The sequence below is a fragment of the Oryza brachyantha genome, chromosome 10, assembly GCF_000231095.2.
Source record: "Oryza brachyantha chromosome 10, ObraRS2, whole genome shotgun sequence".
NCBI classification, from domain to species: Eukaryota; Viridiplantae; Streptophyta; class Magnoliopsida; order Poales; family Poaceae; genus Oryza; species Oryza brachyantha.
Window position 1 is genome coordinate 11,195,325 of NC_023172.2, and position 22,733 is coordinate 11,218,057.

At 42.4% G+C, this 22,733-nt stretch overlaps 4 protein-coding genes across 4 annotated transcripts; 1 reads left to right on the forward strand and 3 right to left on the reverse strand.

The window, feature by feature from the left end:
• The first annotated feature begins 950 nt into the window (after window positions 1-950).
• Window positions 951-6,689, forward strand: LOC102712664. Its single transcript, XM_006661769.3, has 11 exons — window positions 951-1,140; window positions 1,988-2,100; window positions 2,433-2,591; window positions 2,743-2,844; window positions 2,907-2,987; window positions 3,630-3,719; window positions 4,748-4,840; window positions 4,924-5,067; window positions 5,469-5,576; window positions 5,878-5,929; window positions 6,008-6,689. The coding sequence occupies exons 2-11, from the start codon at window positions 2,005-2,007 to the stop codon at window positions 6,043-6,045; spliced, it is 963 nt and encodes a 320-aa protein (XP_006661832.1). The 5' UTR covers window positions 951-1,140; window positions 1,988-2,004; the 3' UTR covers window positions 6,046-6,689.
• Window positions 6,046-8,201, reverse strand: LOC107305068 (GATA transcription factor 7-like; the record flags this gene model as incomplete). Its single annotated transcript, XM_040528009.1, has 3 exons — window positions 8,103-8,201; window positions 7,625-8,025; window positions 6,046-6,055 (listed from the first exon to the last, which is right to left on the reverse strand). Coding segments are annotated over exons 1-3 (510 nt in total), but the record flags the coding sequence as incomplete, so codon positions are not given.
• Window positions 8,202-12,789: 4,588 nt separating this feature from the next.
• LOC102707715 (xyloglucan galactosyltransferase KATAMARI1 homolog) lies at window positions 12,790-14,304 on the reverse strand. Its single transcript, XM_040528518.1, has one exon. The coding sequence runs from the start codon at window positions 14,302-14,304 to the stop codon at window positions 12,790-12,792; it is 1,515 nt and encodes a 504-aa protein (XP_040384452.1).
• Window positions 14,305-17,215: 2,911 nt separating this feature from the next.
• Window positions 17,216-18,748, reverse strand: LOC102708002 (xyloglucan galactosyltransferase KATAMARI1 homolog). The gene has a single exon (XM_040528514.1). It carries the CDS (start codon window positions 18,746-18,748, stop codon window positions 17,267-17,269), a length of 1,482 nt encoding a protein of 493 aa, XP_040384448.1. The 3' UTR covers window positions 17,216-17,266.
• Between the last annotated feature and the right edge of the window lie 3,985 nt (window positions 18,749-22,733).

A 22,733-nucleotide genomic window follows, 5' to 3' on the forward strand; every position in this document is an offset into this window, starting at 1 on the left:
ATAAATTAGACAAATGGGGTTAAGAGAGTGTTACTGTAGCTGTTGATGAATTGAGTCATACGTAAGTCGGATGGTTGAGTCGTACGCATAGCAATTTTTCTTAATCTATGATTACTTTTGTTGCATAACTGGCATGTTATTTGAATATGTTATATGGTACATTAAATGCATGGAAATGTTTTTCCTTAAAAACAATTTAGTAGGTATATGCATGCAAGAAATGGTATTCAACCCGTTCTTAGACAAATGCAGCACCATGTAACTACTAAAATGCCTTCGCTGCTGGCCAAAAGTTTCTTTTGTCTTAATGCCACTCCCATTCTCCTGTGTTTCATACATCTAAAATATTTACCAAGGTATAACGTTATTTGCATCCATCTATATTTTATTATCACTAAACTTGTCATCAATTCTTAATTTCGTTATGCTTATAGAGGGTGATTGTTTAACTGTATATTTATAAACGAAAAATAATTTGTAAATAAAATTTTATATACGTATTCTTAGCGATCTAAAAATTCATGTTGAAAAATAAACTTTGATGAAAAAAAATCTTAAAATCAACTCAAAATTTAAAGTTGAAAATTTAATTTTTATCTTATAAAAATAAATAGAAGTGAAAAGATAGGATCCACATAGGTGGTCTTTTATTATTTTTATTTGCACAGTGGTTAGGACTTACCGATCATATCCAATATCCAATAGTTCTAACTCTCTCACAATAGAGGAAAGAAAGAGAAAAGAGATAATGTATTTTAATTTATATGGGTTGACCATATAGTTAAGATAACTTATCCTATTACATCTCTTAAATATACCTTTTTGTAATGGTAAAATATGCTGTATAGAGTTATATGGATTCGTATCGTGAACGTCCTAATCAGTAATCACATGTTGAAAAGGGTAAAATCGACTTGTCCCAAAGTAAATATCTGGGCTTTTATCAGCAGGAGGCAAAACCCCCCTGCCGCCGGCCCACACGCTCGCTCCGCCGCCCTCCCTCGCTCCGGCGGCCGACGCTCGCGGTCTGGTCGCCCCGCCCCCCAACCCCTCTGTGCTCACGTTCTCCCTCGCTCGCTCCGGTGGCTGACGATCGCGGGGCCCCCCGTGCTCGCCGTCGCCCTCTCCGCCAGGACTCAGGTATCGTCGTCCCTGGGATCGAGGATTCACTGATTGGTTTGTTAAAAAAAAAACCCTGCATCCACTTCCGTGTAGAAACCATAGCGATCTGTGCTTGTACAGCTGCACCTACGTACATTGGCTATATGGGAGATCGAATTCAATTTGTTAGAAACCATCTCAAGTGGGTTGAAACCTGTGGAAGTTAGGGAAACCCATTTTTGTTGATCTGTGACGTTTCGGAGCAGCATTAGTGCTTTATGAGGAAATTAAGTGTTTGCCGCTCCAACCTTCAGGATTTGCTCTTATCTATGTGTGAATTGAGGATTTGCACATGTTTTCGTAGAATTAGCTGAGGATATGTCCCTATATGGGTATATCCCCATTTTATATGTTTTTAGCTTAAATGGATATTAAAAAAAAGGCTATGGTGCCTTGGTTTCATCGCTCGAGGCCTCCCCTTGCGCTGGTAGGGACCACCCTTTCACTGGAGTTTGTGTAGATGGCGGTCGTGTGGGGTGGCCATCAGTAGGAGCGGAGCTAGGATTTAACACCATAGGTGTCATCTCTATCTCTAGTATATCATTGAATTATTTTATAAACATATTAGAAAATATCAATTTGTAATAGAGATGACCAAAAATCATTGGTGTCATCTGACACCATGAAATGGGGTTGGCTCCGCCCTGGCCATCAGCCTCGACTTTGCGATGTTCCTGCAGGTGCAGCCATGCAAGGGAAATAGCAAGAGTGCCTGCTGCTGTTGTTCGTGCCGACATTATAACTGGCAACTGCAATACTTTCACTTGTCTAGCTACATTTGTTTTGAAATGGTTTCCTTCATACGTGCTTCTTCTTTTTTTGGCAGAAATTGCATTTGGTACAATGGAAGAGGGCAGTGACTATTATCTTGTCAGGAAGGGGGAGATGATAGCTGTTTACAGAACTTTAAATGATTGCCAGGTTCAAATTTGCTCATCGGTATGTGTACTTATACTAATATTATTATTATGATCGTACATTAAGATTGTCTGTTTCCATCAATTTCTCTCATTTCTGTATGGGTAAGATTTTTTGCTTTGCTGTTATGAAAAAAAAAAGCATTGTTCCTACCTGTGTCTAAGGTAAAAGTTAAGCTGTTTACTTCTGCTTCCAAATTTCAAGTAAGAATTGCATGATTGCTCTGAAAATTACATCTCCATTCACTGCCTCTGTCCTCTAATAGACTCTGAAATTATAAATACTGTATTCATGCTATCTTTGTATATGGTCTGTATATTACTATCTTCTGATATTGCTAATGTTTTCAAAAGGTATCTGGTCCTGCTGCAAGTGCCTACAAGGGTTATTCATGGAACAGAGAAAAGGAGGAATACATGCGTTCGCGTGGGCTAAACAATGCTACATATGTAATCAATTCAGCTGAACTTAGGGAAGATTTATTTGGTACCCTTATGCCCTGTACTTTTCAGGTAAAGTGGTAACACACTTATATGCGCTTAGTGCCTAAAATCTGACAAAAGTTAAATATGCTCCAATATTGTGTAACGGGAGTTTTTTTTTTATAAAAAAAACTTAGTTTGTTTATCTAATTCAATTCTCATGCATTGTCATTTTTTCTAGGAGATAACTGGTTCCAGTTCAAATCAATCAGCTCCAAATCATACTGGTGTTCTTAACAATTCAAGATATCAGCCTGGGGCACAATCTGTGGATCTGAACTATGTAAGTTTTGCTATTGCAAGTACTTAGATATCAGCAATAAAATTCATCTTGCGTTATTACAGGATACAGTGGGATCTAGTCAAGACTATATCCAACCTTTTAATCAAGGCTACTCTGTTCAGGGACAAGCATTTAATAGGCTGGTGAGGACCATGGTGCTACTGCACGAGCATGCATATGTTTGTTCCTAGCATGACGAGTGAATATTAGGAAAATGAATATTATTTATAGCTTATACTTCCCTTGGTAACAAGATTTGGCATAGGTGATGACAATGCATTTAGTCATATGCTTCAATTTTCAGGGCATTTTACTGATTCCTAACCACATGTAAATGAAGGACGGTGTGAAAGCACCAAAATGTACACATTTAAACTAGTGTATAAATTGACCATTCAAATGTAATCATGAGTTACCAACTTACCATGTGGCTCCCATCGTACACACGCATGAATAAAGAGATTTAATGTCTGTTTTTGATTCAATTTGAGAATGGCAACGTGTTCATTCTTATCGTTATGGTATCACATGTATTTGTATGTTCTGCTGAAATGAATTTGCATGTAGTCATATGTTACTGACAACCTTTTTCTTATTTGCATATTCTGCTGAAATGCATTAGCATGTAGTCATATGTTCCTGAACATGCTTTTTTAAATGATTCCTGAGAACCCTTGACCAAGGATATGCTGCTTCTCTGCATGTAAAGTGATTTATGTAGATCTCGAGACACCTATTATTACTTGGAATGCTGGCATTTGGAATATGATGGCCTTTTATTGCAGGAAGCGGGATCTGGCTCTTCCAGCCATTTCTCACCAAACAATCTCAATCAAAGTGGAGCTGTTGATGCACAACCTGTCTCGAAACATTATGTAATGTTTGTTCTTGTTTGGCCTGATTAATTTCCTATATCTACTACAATACAATACTTAGATGTATCAGATTTCTACAGCTATTTTACATTCTTTTAAAAAATGCAATCCAAGGTGCTATCTTGGTTATGTTCGATATTAAAACAAGAAAACATATGCATGCTCAACATGTTTTTCCACTGAATTCTCTTAACCACTAGTTTCATTTTAGTATTGTTTCACTAGTTTCATTTTACTAGTGTTTCAACCAGATAGGTCTCGTATCACAAACATGTTCTACCACTAATTCAATTTTCATTCGTTAATTTCTGATGTCGTATCTTTGAGGAAATTAATATGCATTGCATGATTAGGATAGGCTTGTTGTGATTTTGCTTCTTAATAGAAAAAAAAAGAATTGTGAGTGCATGGTTTCGCCTACTAAGGTTCAAATCTTGGTGTCCCCACTTACACACTCAGGTTCACAGATTTATCATAAGACTCCACCTGTTGAGTGTGCATTAAGGAAGCACACACGCAAGTGTGTGCATATGGTGTGTTTGCGTGGTGGTGTTTGTGCGTGTGCTTGTTCCATGTATCGCAAAAAGGAAAAGAATGTTCAGTTCTTGTGTGTATTCTCCAAAAAAAAAACTAATCGTTTTGAAGGGCTGAGTTATCAATAATACATTCTCGCAAGACTGTTAACTCCTTAATTACTTTAACTGTGCTCATTTCTTGCATCTCTTTAGGCTGCTCTACTGCAGACTCTTTTGTAAATGTATGATAAGATAAATTTAATAATCTGTACAGTTGAGACCATTCACCCTTAAAGTTGTTTCAATTGTTCTCAGTTCCTGCATCAAAGTTTTCCACTTATTGATCCAATTGTTACAGCCTTACAGGCGAACTGTAGAGCTTGAAATTTATGTTGCCATAAGGTTAACTACTCACCTCACCGTACATAGAAGTTGCTTGCTTGGTCATTAATAGATGCTGTTTTATTCCTGTAAAAGTTGATACCGAGTTTTGCACATTATCTGGTGGTTCAGATGGTATGTTTACTTCACTTTGATGGTGCATCAAAAGGAAATCCAGGAAAAGCTGGTGCTGGGGCCGTGCTTATGACTGAAGATGGGAGAGTGGTATACTTAAGCATTTAATGCACTTGAAAGTTTATTTATGGTTGGTTTTCACTTTGATTTCATGTACTTACTTATCCTTGAAGATATCTCGAATTCGTGAGGGCCTTGGTATTGTTACCAATAATGTTGCTGAATACCGGGGCCTGATCTTAGGACTGAAATATGCTATTAGGCATGGTTTCAAGAAAATCAAAATATATGGTGACTCTCAACTAGTCTGTTATCAGGTATATCTTTGTTCTTTGTTTCTTCATCCCTAATCAAATGCCTCTGTTTTATGGTTGTCTGCCTATCTGTCATTGCCCTTCTACTTCATGTGCTTTGCAATTATGAACTAGATGCTACTAGAAGAAAACATTTAATATCATGTTTAAATCAAATCATAAGCAAAGCAGATGTAGAAACTGGAAATAATCTACCATGCCTCTCCTTGGCATGGTCCTGTGCCTTTGACCCTTAGCCTGGCCCATGACAACGTCTTAAAAAAAAGAAATAATTCATGAAAATGATACTATATAAGTATTTTCCATAGAAAGTTTTACTCATACTGTTTACACATGTTGAAGCTACTTGAATACAGGAGCACCTCTTTTCTTCTGACGGCTTTCTCATATATAATCTCAAATAGGTGAAAGGTACATGGCAAACAAAGAACCATAACATGATGAAACTTTGCAAGGAAGCAAGAAAACTCAAAGAAAACTTCGTCTCATTTGAGATCAACCACGTGCGACGGGTATTGTTAAATTTCTTTCTTTCATTCAACTGTTGCATTAACACCTGTACCTATTTACCGCTTGTAAATTATCGGTATAACTTAAAAGCATGAACAGTGAGGCAACATAATTTTATCTCGTTTTGCGTCAGCGGCATCTCATATCAGTGCCTTACTAGACCTTGGCTGCAAATCCGATATCTGTATAGATGTTGTCTCTGGTGCATGCTTAGTCAGGCTAGCTAACACATCAACTACATTTGTAAGATACTGACACTTTTTGGTGTTACTGATTTGGGCCACTTTCTGCTCGTGAATAAAGGAATGGAATGCTGAGGCAGATCGCCAAGCAAACATAGCCATTACTCTTTCAAGTAAGATACATTTACCTGCCTTTTCTCCTTCCAATTCTCATGCATGATTTCTTAACCATGAATAAACCCGCACTGCAGGTGGCGTGGTCTCCGAGGAGCGTGGCGACGGCTTCTGATTGTAGCCTTCTTTGGTTATAATTATGGATGATGGAGTAGTATCTTATGTATAGTTAACTAATTAGCATTTAGCAGCTAGAGACCTATGTGTTGCATACTTGCATCAGGCTGCTCTGGCCTCTGGGAGTCCAGATTGCAGTAACCTGTTGAAGATGATCCGTGTGAAGGCTGCACCTCGGTGATGAACACTTGAGTTAGTGGGCCTCATTTTGAACCACCATCTGGGTTGCAGTCTTGCAGCTAGCTATTCTTGTTGTAAGCTTCACTACTTGGGCCTTCACACTGCCACCCAAGACTGGTACTGATGAACTGATGATGTAGTTGCTAGGTTGCCATGTGGACATGTGGTAGTTTTTGGTTTTTGAGGGCTAAGAAATCAGGTTGGCCTATTTACCTAGGAAAGCATCTGCATCTACATTGTTAAGCTAAGCTCCATTCTGTCAGGCGTGTGAATGAGCTCTGTGAATGGAAATTGAGAACTCTACGTCTACAGTGCTGCAAAATGCAAAGGCGCCATAGTTGAGGGGAAGAAAATGCATGGACCTTTTGATCCAGGATTCCAGATAGTCTCTGTTTGATGAGCAGTTTCTAGTCTCGTGGTTTTATGTGTTTGATGAGCAGTTTCTACAGCTTCTTCTGTCGTTCCGTCTTTTTTCTTCTGTTTATACTTATAAGCCAAAATTCGAATTTTTCTTATAAGTCAAAATTTAATTTTCAACCATTGATTTTTTTCATCGAAGTTTATTTTTTGGTCTTGGCTTTTTAGATAGCCAATAATGCACATATAAAAATTTTATTTATAAATATGCAATTTGGTTTTTGTACGAAAAAGCCAAAGGATCACCCCGTATATTAGCATTTCGGAAATTCGTTCTGCCTTCATTGTGGCCATGACAATGTCATTTGCACATTTTGCGCTAAAACCGAATTAAGAGAAGGCGGATAAACCAAACAGCACTAGAAACAAACACTAGAGATCACCTAATGTTGTCTTCCTTGCTACTCCGTATGTTCTTGCATTTCAAAAGTACTAATAATTCTAAACCCCTTGATCACAAATGCACAGGTCGACCTTGTTCACATGTTCTACTCTTTGTTAATCGCTGTCTCTACAATTAAAAAGGTATTAATCCTAAACCCTTAATCAATCACTAATATTGACAAACCATACAAAAGTGTACTTAGTTCTTAAACCCTAGCAGCCAAAAGCATAAATCTCACCTCCCTAACAAAATGGACGCGCTCGGGTTTAACAAAATCTAACATTTTCCCTCCCTTGTCGCCGGCGACGGTGACTGACGGCGGCACAGCTCGCCGGTGCGGTGGTCTCGCCCCACCGACGCTGCCGCTGTCGCCGCTGATGCAAGGGATAGGTTGGCTGAGGCTGGCGACCCCTGGCAGCGGAGCAGCTCGACGACGCGGCGGTGCTTGTTGGAGTGCGGCTCTGGAGAAGCGGTCGGGATGCTCGACGGCCGGTGCTCGTGCTCCGGTGGTGGTGTCCCCTTCGCGACGTGCTCTGCCGCCGCCGCCGTCGTAGCGGGGCGCGGGACGGCTGACGGGAGCTTCGGGCGGCGGCGCAGCTGGAGGACGCGGCGGTGTAGGTTGGAGTGCAGCTCCGGGGAGAACGTGGGGCTGTTCAGCGGCCGGTACTCCGGCACCAGCCGGCCGCTCCGGTACCGCACGCCGCACGCGTTGCACAGCGTGCGGCGGCCCTCCGGACCCTCGCGCCACTGCGGCGTCTTCGTCGTCCCGCAGTGCCGGCACTGCAGCCCCTCCCCCTCCGCCGCCGCATTAGGACCCTGCGGCCGTGGCCCTCGCCGCGCCACCTTCTTCCGCTCCACCACCACCACCACCGCCGGCGCCGGCGCCATCGTCTCCACCGTCGGGAACGCGTCCTTGTTCGACAGCCACTCCAGCTCCTCCTCCTCCTCCTCCTCCTCCTCTGCCTCGCCGCCGCCTCTCGCCGCGGCCTCCATCCCCTGCACGCACGGAAGAACCAACCTTTGTAACCAAACCACTCGCCGACAAGCCAAGGAAACCAGCGCCCACTCCGTACCGCGTTATCAAGCAAGGCCTGGAGGTCTCCGCCGTCGAAGAGCTCGTCGGCGATCGCCGCCAACGCGTCGTCGTGGAGACCACCCACCACCACCACCATCGCCGCCGCGGCCGCCGATCGCTTCCTCTCCAAGGAGCACGCAAAAGAGCTCTCTTTTCTTTCTTGCAAACCACTCAAGCTAAGCTGTTCTTCTTTTTCTGGGGATTTCTGCGATTACAGCTTTGGGGTTTTGGGCTTTTGGCGTTGGTGAAAAATTCAGAGAAGGATTTTATTTAAGTTGGTGAGGTAAAAAAAAAAAAGCAGTAAAGCAGCAAAGAAACTGCATCACTCACGTGGGTGGGGAGGATTTTGCGCTGTTTGTGTGCATTGGAGTAACACAAGTATACCTGGTATTTCGTTTGGTAAATTTGGACAGATGAGATAGATGAATAATCCCTCCTAGCGATGTTCACTTTTTTGTTGCATGTTGACCGTTCGTTTTATTTAAAAAGTTATATAAATATGAAAAAGATGTAAGTTATTTATTTAGTTATAATTTAACGACAACAAAATAAATCATAATCACATAAAGTGTAACAAAAAAGCAACAATATCATATTAAAATACGGGGTACTGGGTACATTTGGTCAACAAACGAACGAAATTTCATATTTGCTCTTGGGGGCATTCTAATATTACGATAGTCAACCCTGCAGTGGGGAATGATATTTTTTATTGTGTTTATAAGCTAAAATTTAAATCTTCAATCGTAAGTTTAAAGTTGATTTTGAGTTTTTTTTATCGAAGTTTATTTTTTAGCATTAGCTTTCAGATTGCTAAAAATACATATATTTAAATTTATTATAGAAAAATCTCAAAATTAATTCTAAAACTATGTTGTGCATGCAAACTTTCGTTGTGGCTATAAGCCAATAAGCAAATGATTAGAGTATTAGATTGAACTTTCAAAACCTTTAAGCATCAATACCTATTTGGAATATGCACACTGGACACACGAAAATCACACCTATAGATTTGTGTTGAAAGATCTTTCACAATACTGTTGTTGTATCAACTTCTAAAAGTAATTTCAGAACACAAATTAGTTATCAAAGTTATATTTCTTAGTATTGCATCGATGTTTTTTTACTTAAATAAAAATACTACATTGATGCCCAAAACTAAGCTTTTTAAGCCACTATGAAGTCAGTGCCGTTGTCCCTCGTCCCGTCTCTTAGGCCGTTGTAAAGGCGAGAAATTTGTGATTATACCACTGCCAACATATCATTCTTAACATAAAACACGCTAAAATACCATCATAATCGCTTTATATTTGCTCCTTTACCATTGTGACAGTTTTTTTTCATTGAAAGAAGGATGGAGATGGATCTGTTGTTCTGTCTTCTCTCCGTTCCTATTTCTTTCGTCTCTCCCAGCAGCAAGGACGCAGGAGGCTGCAGCAGCAGCTTGGACGCGATATGATTTGTGATTTTTAAGGTTGCTGAGTGTAATCATATTTTGTTGGAGCATATATAAACTACTATTATTTAAGGTTGCTGTGTTGAAAACTGAAATTATATTAATTAATTGTAGTGCTGTTATGTTGAAGTGGAGCATATGATTTATGATTCTTAATTATTAAGATGCTTTGCATAAAAGAAAAAGCTAGCCAACAGATAGTAATCTGTAAAAAGTAGGATATGAGGGTTAAAATTGTCTTTTTATAGGGGTATACATAGGTTAATCTGTAAAAAATTGAACCAATGGTAAAAGAGCAATTGTAGGATGATTATAATGGTATTTTGACGTGTTTCATGTTAGGATGGTATTTTGTCGAATCCACTTATTGGCAGTGGTATAATCATAAATTTCTCTTAGGCAGAGGTTGCTCTGCTATGGAGACGGTAGTCACGTAAGTGGCTCAAGTCTTATTATACTCGTTAGTACTATAGGAGTTCTTACTAAATCTTCTTTAAAAAATTGTCAAATATCAATGAAAATGAGAATTAAAACTCTATTTAATATATTTAGATTATCCTGATATCATTTGCTAGATCCATTGTTGTGTACGAGTAGCATGCAATCCCACTAAATTTTACACATGTATATCCTATTCACTGGTGGGATCACCTACATGATCCCTACGAGGTAGAAAAGCCCCTGAGACAAACAGAACTAGGCCACGTTCGGTGTGGGGTATAAGTTAACTTATGCTCTGGTACGGAAAATATAGTAATAGATTAGTATATCATTAATTAATTATTAATTATCAAAAAAATATAAAATAGATTAGTATAATTTTTTAAAACAACTTTTCTACAATTTTTTTTGCAAAAAGTATACCATTTATCAGTTCGGAAAACGTGCGCGTGGAAAACGAGAGAGATAAGTTTTCCCAAAAATTTTTGGTAGACAAGTCACATCGACGCGTACGGTCATATATTTAAAGAATTAAACGTAGTCTAATTACAAAATAAATCAGTTTCCGCCTGAGAAACCGTGAGACAAATTTTTTGAGCCTAATTAATTCATCATTAGCACATGTTGATTACTATAGCGCTTATGGCTAATCATGTACTAATTAGACTCAAAAGATTCGTCTCACGATTTTCCCTATAACTACGTAATTAGTTTTAATGTTTATGTATATTTAATACTTTGTTTAGATATTAAAATATTCGATACGATAATTTTGAGAAAAGATTTTAGAAACTAAATAGGACTTAAGTGGGAGCTGCCGAACGCGGCCCAATTGAGCTACTGAGCTATGGTCCTAGGCATAGAAGCCCGCACAGCCGCACTGCTCGCTCACCTGGATTTAGCAGTTTAGCTAGCCACCGCTCACAGTAATGTTTACTCTGGATCTTATGTTCGATTCGGCCCAAAAAATTAACTCCAATAGTTCCCCATCCTAACTTATCATCTCTATTATTTTTGACAAATTGTAAAAAAACTGTCTTAACAGTTTGCCATAGCTAAGAGATTCTTAGCACCTGGTTAGCTGGGCCGGCCTTAGCTTTCACCTATAAAGCCCGCTGAAACTTCCCGGCCCAAGCCCACCGTGCCTTCGTCTCGTCCGGCGAGGCCGGGATCAAGCGCGCCGGTGCGCGCGCGGCGTGGCGTGGCGTGTCGAGCGAGCGATCGATCCATCCGCCTCTCTCTCTCTCTCGTCTCGGGCCGCGGCGGCCGGTGGCGACGCCGACGCCCGCGCCGATCTCGAGAGATCGCTCTCCCACGCGGTTGGTTTGACAGATGCGCCCCCCCGCCCGCACGCGCACGCTCCTGGGGATCGGCCGCCACCCGGCGTCTCCTGCGCCGTTGACATCGCCGGATTTCTTTTTTCCTATCCCCCTTCTCCTCGCACCCCTCTCCCTCTCCCTCTCTCTCCCGCCGACGCATCCAGCCACCGGCAAATAAACAAACGGCAATTTGAGTATGCGTCTGACACAGGTGTGCAGCCTACGAGGTTACTAAAATTATTTTTTCTAAAAACACCCCATCGAATCTTTGATACCCAATAAACATAGATGAAAAAAACTAATTACACAGTTACGAAAGAAATCTTTAAGATGAATTTTTTGAGTCTAATTAATTCATGATTAGCTATAAGTGCTACAGTAACCAACATGTGTTAATGACAGATTAATTAGGCTCAAAAGATTCGTCTTTTGGTTTCTAGGCTAGCCGTGCAATTCATTTTTTTATTCGTGTCCGAAAACTCTTTTTAACATCCGGTCAAACATTTGACGTGACACTTGTTCTAAAAATTTTTCTCAGTCTAAACTCCATCTAATTTACAGCTTCCTCAATGCCCGAATTTTTTTCCTTTTAATTACTGTGTGTTTGGACTACCAATGCGTCTAATAGCATTTATGCTATTATCATTTGGCGATCTAAATGCACCGACAAAACATGTGATTGCATGCTATCCAACCATACTGTGTATACGTGGACATGATGGATAGGCGACCCAGATACATGGTGTGGTTGTCTTTCGTCTTTCAGCTCCCAGTGGTTCACCTCGGTCTGTGGAATTAGGATTGTTTTTTCTCTGGTAGATTTCACGTAGAGCACAATTAAGTCCCCTTTCATTCAATGGAATTTCATAGAAATTTTAGAGAATTTTATTTCTGTTAGAATTTTTCCTGCAAAGCCCTTTAAATCAAAGAAATAAATCCTATAAAATACTATGAAATTCCTATGAAATGCGTCTTACTATATAAGTTTTGGAGAAAATTTAGCAAGAGGTTGAAGCTCATGGAAAAAAATTCTTTGAGTCTATATCTCTCCTTAAATTACTGTGTTTTTTCTATGGTCCAATCAAACGGTCATCTCTACGTTGTTTCTGTGTTTTGCAATCCTATGTTTTATACATATATATATTTCTGTTAGAATTCTATATTTTTCATATTCTTCCGTTTTTTCATTCATGTGATTCAGAGGGACCCTAAGTGTCACTTACCAAACGATGACTAAAAAACATGTAAACATTGTTAGTTCGGAACATTCCCACTATAATAAACAACTAGAAAAAGGAAAAAACTACAAAGAAAAAGATCTCCAAAACAAACTTATAAAAGGGAAAATCTACAAAGGAAAAGAGGTTCAGCTTTATATAGCGTGTTTTTTTCCTCTGAAAGTTAGCTAGATTTTCCGATGAAAAAAAAAAGGAAACTAGCAGCTGAAAAAAAAAGGAAATTTAGTTCAGCTACAGATATGGATCGAACTCGTGTGGCCCGATCTGCGTCTGTCCGTCCTCGAGCAGGTTATGCTTCCAGCTGTCGTGGCCGTCGAACACGTCCACGTACTCCCTCCCCTCGGCGGCGGCGCGCCGGCGGCGAGCCACGCGGTCGAGCACGGCGTCGACGGCGACGTCGAACGCGTCCCGGAACGTCACCCGCGTCGCCGCGGGGTCCCTGTACGTGATCCTCGGGATCAGCCGGATCACCTCCTCCCGCATCCTCGCCACCGTCGCCGGCGGGATGCTCCTGAGCCGCTCGTCGATGCTCGCGTTCCGGCCGGCGACGTCGGTGTGCGGGATGAACACCGAGTAGGTCCGGTAGTCTCGGGGGAGGTGCCAGGTGTACTGGGTGTACGCCGACGCCGGGTGGAGGAACACCGGGATGCAGCCGGCGAGCATGGAGTCGAATGTCGACTTGCGGGTGTAGGAGTCGCCGCGCGGCTGGATGCAGAAGGTGGCGGACTCGAGGAGCTCCATGATCCGCCCCGGCGAGTTGTAGTGCCCCGGCGAGCTGCCGAAGTGGGTGCAGGAGGGCGACGCGGTGCACTGCTCGATGATCTGGGCGCGCACGGTCATGGAGCTGCCCGGGCGCGGCGCGCCGGCGAACGCCCAGAGCCACCGGCGGTCGCGCCGGCGCATGCAGTCCTGCCACTGGAGCACGTCGGCGTCGGAGGTGGGGTGGAAGTGGGACGGGAACGGCACGCCGAAGTCGACGCCCTTCCACGGGTTGGCCTCGACGGTGAGCACCGTCGTGTTGCGGATCGCCGGGTAGGTGAGGAGCGCGTTGCCCCAGCCGTCGTCGCTGCCGCGGTAGTGGTCCCAGACGGGGCGCGCCGCCACCATGAAGTGGTCGCGCCCGCCCATGGCGCGCCACTCCGGCCGCCGCGCGAGCCACTCGACGAGCTGGCGCGGCAGCGCGTCCCGCGCCGCGAGGTCGCGCTTCATCAGGTTCATCGCCGCGTCGAACCCGGCGTAGAACGGGACGAACACCGCGTCGGCGGCGGACGCGTCGCCGGCCAGGCACTCGTACCGCCGCATCCGCGCGTGGTAGATCAGCTCCAGCATGTACTGGTCGGTGTCGTACACGTCCCGCTCCGGCAGCGCGCCGCCGCCGGGGAGCGCCGGGCCGAACCCGCCGTTCACCACCAGCTTGCACACGTCCATCGACGTCGAGTACATCCCGCAGTCGCGGACGAGCTCGGCGTTGAACCGCGCCGGCATCTCGTACATGTACACCCGCCGCCCGGCGCACCGGTCCTGCCCGCCGGCGATGATCCGGAACGACGTCAGCAGCGGGCGGGAGAACGCCGACGGCCTCACCAACACCGCCGCCATGGGCGTGCCACCTTGCATGGCGGAGTGGTGCGCGTAGAATACCATCGACCAGAACGCCGTCGAAATCACGGCGAGGTAGCAAACCCGTGACGGCCGGAGAAAGCCCGCCCCGCCGCCGGGCTTGTCAGCCATGGCGCTCGCCGCCATCGGAGCGTACGTGTGTGTGTGTGGTTGGCACGGTGCAGCTAGGCTAGCTTGACACGCTTGGATTAGCAGTGTAACTTAAGCAAGGTATAGGAGTATTAATTCTTGGGTGTCCGTAAGAATCAGAAAAACTAGCTGATCGAGAGATGCGAGCTAGGTTCTATGCATCGTGATGCTTTGTTTAGTCAAAGTGATTAAGTTGACCTAATTGATTAGTGACCAGGACTTCTTGTGTGTTGTGCTCATTGCAAGTGCAAGCTAGGGCCTAGTGCTAATATTAAGTTGACCTGATGCTTAAGCTTAACTATATATGCTCGCTTTTACTTAATTTGATGTAGCCCTGTAAAAATGCTGGCCCAGGACTGGTAGAAGCCCAATATTTTCACAGCCCAGCCCAAAGATAGGGGAATTAATTATCTTTTATCATAGTCTTGAGAAGTGCAGTTAGATGTGTCTACATATGTCCATGATAATCACCATAAAAATATAGTCCCATACTCACATTTTATGCATGGTTTTAATATAAGCCATGTTATGTAGCAAAAACTTGTGCATACAGACTGATGATATGTTTTTTTTTTCCTTCTTATTTCACAGTTACAATGTAACGCCCACTGTATCACTCACTATCCACTGTCCGTTATGCCGACAAAAATTGCTTTGATCTGCTATCCGCTAGGTTGGGTTCTTTTGACCAACTTATTGTCAGCTTTCTTGTCAACTTTTTTCTCGAGCTATTAATTGAGATTTTTTTAAAGTTTCTATATATATATCATCCTACATTTCTAAAATATTTTTTAAATTTTGTAGCATTTAATTTCATCTTCATCTTTCATAACAGGCGGTGGATAACGACCGATATATATACATGCATCTGTGTTCTCTATAAAGTAAATTGCATTAGTGGTAGTAAACTTACGCGGTAGGTGTAATACTGTACATGCGTGCGGACCAAGTCCAATGGTACACCATGGACAAACTTGCAACATGGGACTTCAAGTATCTTTCATGGATGTGTGCATGATCCCTAAATGATGCTCATGATGCTCTTTCAAGTATATACAGAGAAGTATATATAGAGAAGCATGTTAACCATCTATATATACTTGAAGATCCACCAAACAGCATCATGCACACATCCATTTTGTTAAAAAAAATTATCTCATGATATAGATGGTTAAATGGATCGAATTTTAACAAGCCAGCCCAAGCATGCCCCCACTATATTAGGCGCAAGCACGACACACACCAATTGGCCATCGGTCTAGCCTACCCACTCTTTTTTATTTTCCTGTATTTTCTATATTTCTCATAATCTTCCCATTCTTTATTCTTCTTCCCTATTTTCTCCTATTATCCCCCATGTTTCACATATATTTTTCCCATTTTTTCTTAATTGTTAGTACCTACGTCCCTAAATGTTTGACGTCGTTGACTTTTTAATACACGTTTGACTATTCGTCGTATTCAAAAAATTTACATAATTACTAATTATTTTTATACCATTTTATTTATTGTTAAGTATACTTTTATGCATATATATAACTTTACATGTTTTATAAAAAAAATTGAATAAGACGAATGGTCAAACATGTATAAAAAAATCAACGAAGTCAAACGTTTAGGGACAGAGAGTATATTCCAAACCTTTGGGCTTTGCCCCATGGGCCATGGCCCTTACTTGTGCCCAGGTTAGCATAGCATGACCAATAGCCTTCTTAGGACATGCCTGGGCTGAGCGCTTAACGCTTGGGCTAGCACAACACGGCCCATAGTTGCAGTGCCATAGCGGGCCAGGCCAACCCAGCCCACATGTAGTTTGGCCTTGGATATTTTCATGATGCTAATTTTGTTTTATTGTTCAAAGCATTATATTTAAATAGCTTTTAAACTTGTGATTGTTTACATTATTTAAAAATATTGATTAAAAATATACCTTTTATACTGGTGATAAGCTTATAATTTTGAATTAGGGCAGGCTAAGGTATTTAACAATGGAATTTTTTGAATTTTATTTATTAAATAATTTACAAATTTAATTTTACATTTGAAAAATCACAAACCTAACCTCCTGCTGCTTTTTAAGAGGGTGAAAATGTGACGTGACAAATGGCTACTCGGTCACGAGGAACAACGGGAAACGGCGGCACGACGAATTTTGCGGGTCAATGCCCAAACATTCAACTTGTAAGTAGAAAACAAAATATATGTTATTCGAGCGATCCATCGTGTTTGACAGTTTGAGTACTCCATTAATTAACTGTGCAATTTCCCGGTTCTTTCAAAAGTAATTCCTGTCCTCATCTCGCAATAAAAAGGAATATATTTTCCATCACGAGTTGTCAGGGCAACTTGTCGTGCTAAACTTTTTATACATGCATGTATTTAATTTGTTCGTAACTGCATTTGAACTCTTTTGGTTGGAAGTAGTGTGAATAATTGGTCGGTTTCTGACAAATTCCATGAAGAGCTAGCAAGCCTGATCAGTGGATTAGGATAAACACATTTCCAATGTCCATTATGATTTATGCGCCAGCAATTCGAAACTCAATTTCCTTTTGAAAAATAATTCGAATCTCTCCTCGCACGGAATGCTATGCCCTGTTTGGTACAGATGATTTTTGAGAAATTCTGCACAAGATTTCTCGTAGTTGTTTGGGACAGAATCTGGAGAAATTTTAGAGGAATCCAAAAGAAAATTAATTTCCCAAAATCTCTTTCTCTCCATTCCTTAATTTGGCATGCCAATCCGGCCAGCCCAGGCAAGATTTTGGAGAATTCTGCTCTGATTCATACATAATCATTCAAGATCTTATACATTCCAATATACCTTAATTGCCATAACACTAAAATTACCCCAAAAAAAAGGAGAGAAAAAAAAGCTGCACTTTGCACCAGATGCACGCATAGAATCTCCAATGGCCTAATCGAATCGAATGGTACACTATTACCTGTGTGGGTGATGTCACTTGCCGGCGTCGGGCTCGCCGCGCTGCCGCCTGGCCACCCGGTCGAGGACGGCGTCGACGGCGACGTCGAACGCGTCCCGGAAGTCGACGCGGCTGGACCTGGTGTCGGCGTACACGACGGTGGGGATGAGCCGGATCACCTCCTCCCGCATGCTCCTCACCTTCTCCGGCGGGATCGCGCGGAGCGTCTCCTCGATGCTCACGTTCCGGGGGCCGGCGACGTCGGAGTGGAGGACGAGCACCGAGTAGCTGCCGTGCTCCGGCGGGAGGTGGAGCGTGTACTGGTCGTAGGCGGAGCCCGGGTGGAAGAACACCGGGATGCAGCCGGCGAGGATGGTGTCGAAGGTGGAGCGCCGCGTCATGGTGTCGCCGCGCGGCTGGAGGCAGAAGTGGGAGCTCTCGAAGACGCGCATGACGGCGCCGGGGGAGTTGCAGCCCGCCGCCGCGGCGCCGTGGCAGTGGAAGAGGTTGCAGAGGAGCGACGCGCGGCACTGCCGGATGATGTCGGCGCGGATGGTGCCGTTGCCCTGGCGCGGCCCGCCGGCGAAGGAGAAGAGCCACGGCCGCTCCGCCGCGCGCACCCTGTCCTGCCACGCGGCCACATCGGCGGCGGTCGCCGGGTGGAAGTAGGTCGGGTAGGGGACGGCGAAGTTGTTCCGGCTGTACGGGCTGGACTCGACGAGGATCGCCGTCATGTTCTGGACGGCGGGGTAGTTGAGCAGCTTGCTGCCCCACTCCCAGGCGTCGTCGTGCCGCCGCCGGAAGTCCCAGGTGGTGCGGCCGGGGACGAAGAAGTGGTCACGGCCGCCCATGGCGCGCCACTCGGGCCGCCGCGTCAGCCACCCGACGAGGTCCTCGGCCAGGGCGTCCTTGACCGAGGCGTTCCGGTGGAAGATGTACCTCCCGAGGTCGCAGCTGCCGTAGAACGGGACGAACACGGCGGCGGCGGCGGCGGAGTCGTTGGTCAGGCATCCGTACCGCTTCATCCGGCCGTGGAAGATGATGTCGAGCAAGAACTGGTCGGTGGCGAACCAGCCGCGCTCGGAGAAGACGCCCCCCTCGTCGCCCAGCGGCTCCCCCATCCCGCCGTTCACCACGTACCGGCACATCCCCCCCATCCACGGCCGGAGCGCGTAGCAGTCGCGGAGGAGCTCCTCGTTGAACCGCGCCGGCATGTCGTACATGTAGATGTACCTCCCGGCGCATGGATCCGCCGGCACCACCGGCTCCGGCGCCGGATTCTGGTCCTCGAACGTGAAGCGGTCCAGCAGCGGGAGCGACGGCCCCGACGGCTTGAACAGAGCCGACGACAGGCCCCCCTCCACGCCGGAGTGGAGGGAGACGACCAAGAACCAGAACACGGTGGACAAAACGACCATGTAGCACATCCACGACGGCCGGAGCAAGCCGCCGCCGCCGTCCTTCTGGGACTCCGTCGCGGCGGAGGCGGTCTCCGTCGCCGTCGCCGGCGGCTTCATCTCGGCGGCGAGCTAGCTCAGCGGGCGCCGGCCTACGTGATACGTACGTCGTCGAACAGCGACGTGTTCATGCATGAAGAGAATGTCAACTTGCAAAGGCAAAAGGAAACGAGGTCACATGATGATATAGGCAAATGGTCAAATTGGTCGTGTAGATATAACCACGTTAATATACTGATTTACAACTACACTCCATTAATTTGCGAGATTTGCTCGGGTCCAACGAAAAATATCTTGAGATACCGGTACCAAAAGTTGTACCAAAAGTTGTTAAATTATTTCTGATCGTTGGATCTAACAATGTTCATATTGCTTAGCTAAATTCAATAGTGGGAAATAATTTAGCACCGTGAGATAATTTTTGTAGACTGGAGCTTAATTAATGGTTAGTGCCACCACTAAGCCTAGTTTATCTATGTGTTTAAAGATGAATTATGCTAAAATCACAAGAGATTCCGATCTATGATACGGTTCCATATATATACACTAGGGACATGAAATGGCCAAATCATATCAAATCAGAACCACTTTAGTATGCGCTTTGTGGTATTAATGCATATGATTAATTATATCTGTATGTATCTGTAGTGACATCATTCCATGTATCTATCTACCAACCTACCTACACAATTATTTTTGTAGGAGCATATATTTATCTATCTACACCTTTTTGGTCTTTTGCGCTTAATGTTTCTGAATTTTTTTTGTCTTCGAGGTAAGAACTAGACCACTACTTAAAACCTGGATAAACTTACAATTATATAATTATAATATTGTTGACAGAATCTCCAGTAATGATATATCTACATTAATCTTTTAAATGTTTGTGAAACAAATTATATATAGGTTGTGTTTGGGGATCATAGGTGGTGTTTAGATTAAGAAAATTTTTGGAGAAGTGTCACGTCAAATGTTTAACCGGATGTCGGAAAGGTTTTTCGGACACGAATGAAAAAATGAATTTTATGGCTAGCCTAGAAACCGCGAGACGAATCTTTTGGGCCTAATTAATTCGTCATTAGGACATGTTGGTTACTGTAGCACTTATGCTAATCATGGACTAATTAGGCTCAAAAGATTCGTCTCAAGATTTCTTACATAACTGTGCAATTAGTTTTTTGGTTCATCTACATTTAATGCTTTATTTAGATGTTCAAAAATTTGATGTGATATTTTTAGAAAATTTTTTTGGAACTAAACAAGGCCATAGTTCTAATGGATCTAACCACTCTCGGATCATCTTCAAGAGAATGGTAAGATTTTGCTATCCAAAAACTTATATTGGGTTTATCTAAAAAATATTGGGCATAAAATTACACACTTCTCCAACAGATATATAAAAATAAATAATTTGTATTACGAACCCATATTTTTGACTCAAATTTAGCATACAATTAAAGTAATTTTAGGCATGAGTAAATATTAAGAATGCATTTGGTAAACTGTTGGAGATATATTTTATAGTCTAATTCTTAAAATTTGGTTTTAGAGATTAATTTTAGACATATCTTGGAGTGCTCTCAGAACATATAGCTTCCAAAATAGTTCATACTTTTATTTGTAAAAGACTCCATAGTTGTAGGGTGCAGAAACAAATTAATTGCACAAAAATCATATCACTTGTCGTCAACAGGTCTGCCGCCGTTTTACTGACTTGAATTACTCGCTGAACGGAATCGGTAGAGATACGGCGGTTAAAAAAAACATAGTCTAACAGAAACTCTAGATTAAGTCTCCTTCTATATCGTCTTGATCCTTCACCTTATGACTGTCCTCTTTTATATAGTTTCTTTTCTCTCTCCTCTACTATAATTTCAAACCTGTGCAACAAAAATAATAAGTAGGGGTAAGTATCAAGCAAACGAATCACGTGACCATCATATCCTTTATCGATTATCGTGCACTCTAATTTTTAATACGGATAGTTATTACTATAACATTTAATCATTTATTTGCCTTAAGAATCAACATAAATAAAAACTTTAAGTAATATTTACAGTTCTTAATTTATTGATAAAATAAGTTGTGCATATATCATGTTTTAGTAATAACAAGATAAGTGATCAACCCCATACTAAAAGAAAGCAAATGAGGTCATCTATTAATTAATTAATACTATAGGTACTACGTGATTAAGTTAGTTGAGGTTAATTTTGTCTTATGTCCAAATCAGACAAATTAATTACATCAAGGACTCCAATTTGAGTCCGTGTCTGTGTGCCTGGTGGCCTGTCGTACGTAAGAAAAGTCATTAGTATATGATTAATTAAGTATGAGTTATTAAAAATTTGAAAAATGGATTAATATGATTTTTAAAAACAACTTCCATATAAACTTTTTTAGCAAAAAATATACCGTTTAGCAGTTCGGAAGTGTGCGCGTAGAAAAAAAGGAAAATTATAATCAACAGTGTCTCGCGGACTAGCCCTTCGAGTGTCGCAGTCCGGCCGGCCGACGGCGTTCTTTCCTTCTTGCCAGGGTCGTCTCTCTCTCTGTCCCTCTCGCTCTACGTCGTCCTTATTCTTTTTTTCAAATTAATTACAAGCAAGACGGAGCTAGAAAATTAGTTAATCGGGGTTACCGGGGTCAAAATATACTAATATTACTTAATTTTAATATTATCTTAGCTGCTTAAACAATATAGCAATGGATTTCATTGAAGATGATTGGGATCGACTGACCCCAACCAATACAGTGTAGCTCCGCTCCTAAATTTACGAGAGAGACAGATTATTAATGAGTAAAAATATAATTTACGGATAAAAGTAATTAACAGCTTAGCGTGACGATACACTGATAACATCTTTCTAGCCTGCGTTCTTTAAAACACAAAAAAATAGGAATGGTGAAAGCGTATCAACAAATTGTCATGTCCACTAAATTACTCATTTTCTATAGAGAATGAAAATATAGAATTTTTTTATAATCCATCGTTTGATACACAGAAAAAACACATAAATTTATTTATGAATTTAGAGTAACGAGCATAAGAAAACATGAGATAGACTCTCATGTTTATTTTCTTTCTGACTTCTTACGGTTTTCTACAAATTAAAGGGCCCTAATAATAATAATTTGACTCACGCTTGCTCACGTCTTGGAAAAAAAAAACGTTTCTGGAAAGTTTTCTTCTAATTGTTTAGACCACTATTTTTAATGATTTATCCCTTATATTTAAACCTGTTTTATCTGCTGCCGCCAGTGCTACAGGGTTGGTGAAAGGTCCAGATCAGAGATGAGGTTTAATTTCGTTCTACTTGGCTCAACTCCTGTCCGTTGCACGGTTCTCTAGCTAGCTGTTGTCTTCACTCTTCAGCTACCTTATTGTGGCATCTACATATCTATATTTCTATAAAAAGAGTTGTCTATTATCACCATCACGTACCCTCCTCACTATATTTTACAATTTAGTCTTCAACTTTCTTAATATTAAAAACCAGTTAACTATATATTGATATCTACGTATAAATTTAAATTAAGACGACTATTTCATATAAGAAAACACATCATAAAATCCGTACTAAAGCATGAGTATTTAACTAGTATACACATATATTATTTATATTTTTCATGTATGTATTTTTGTATTTACGCACTTGTGCTCCCTGATCTGGACATCTCTGGTCCCAGAAGGTGTTAGTTCGAAGTTCGAAGCTTCGTTGTTGCACAGCACATATATTACATCAACATTTGGAACGTGCGTTGCTGCTGGTTAGCCGGGACAGATACATGCATATATTTTAATTGCAAATATTCCAATTCGCTAACGATATATAAAATGATTTGGAATAAAGTGTGTGTGTGTGTGTGCACAAGTGCGTGCATATTCTTTGCATGGCTTGAAAGGATCCGGAGATGGGCTTAATTTTAACCCTCTTTGTGGCATGTAGAGGAAGGTAGCTATCCCCCGATGATGAACCCTGCTAATTCAAATATAGAATGGTGGTGTAACCTTCACAGCAACCTTTTGAGGAAAAAAAATTTC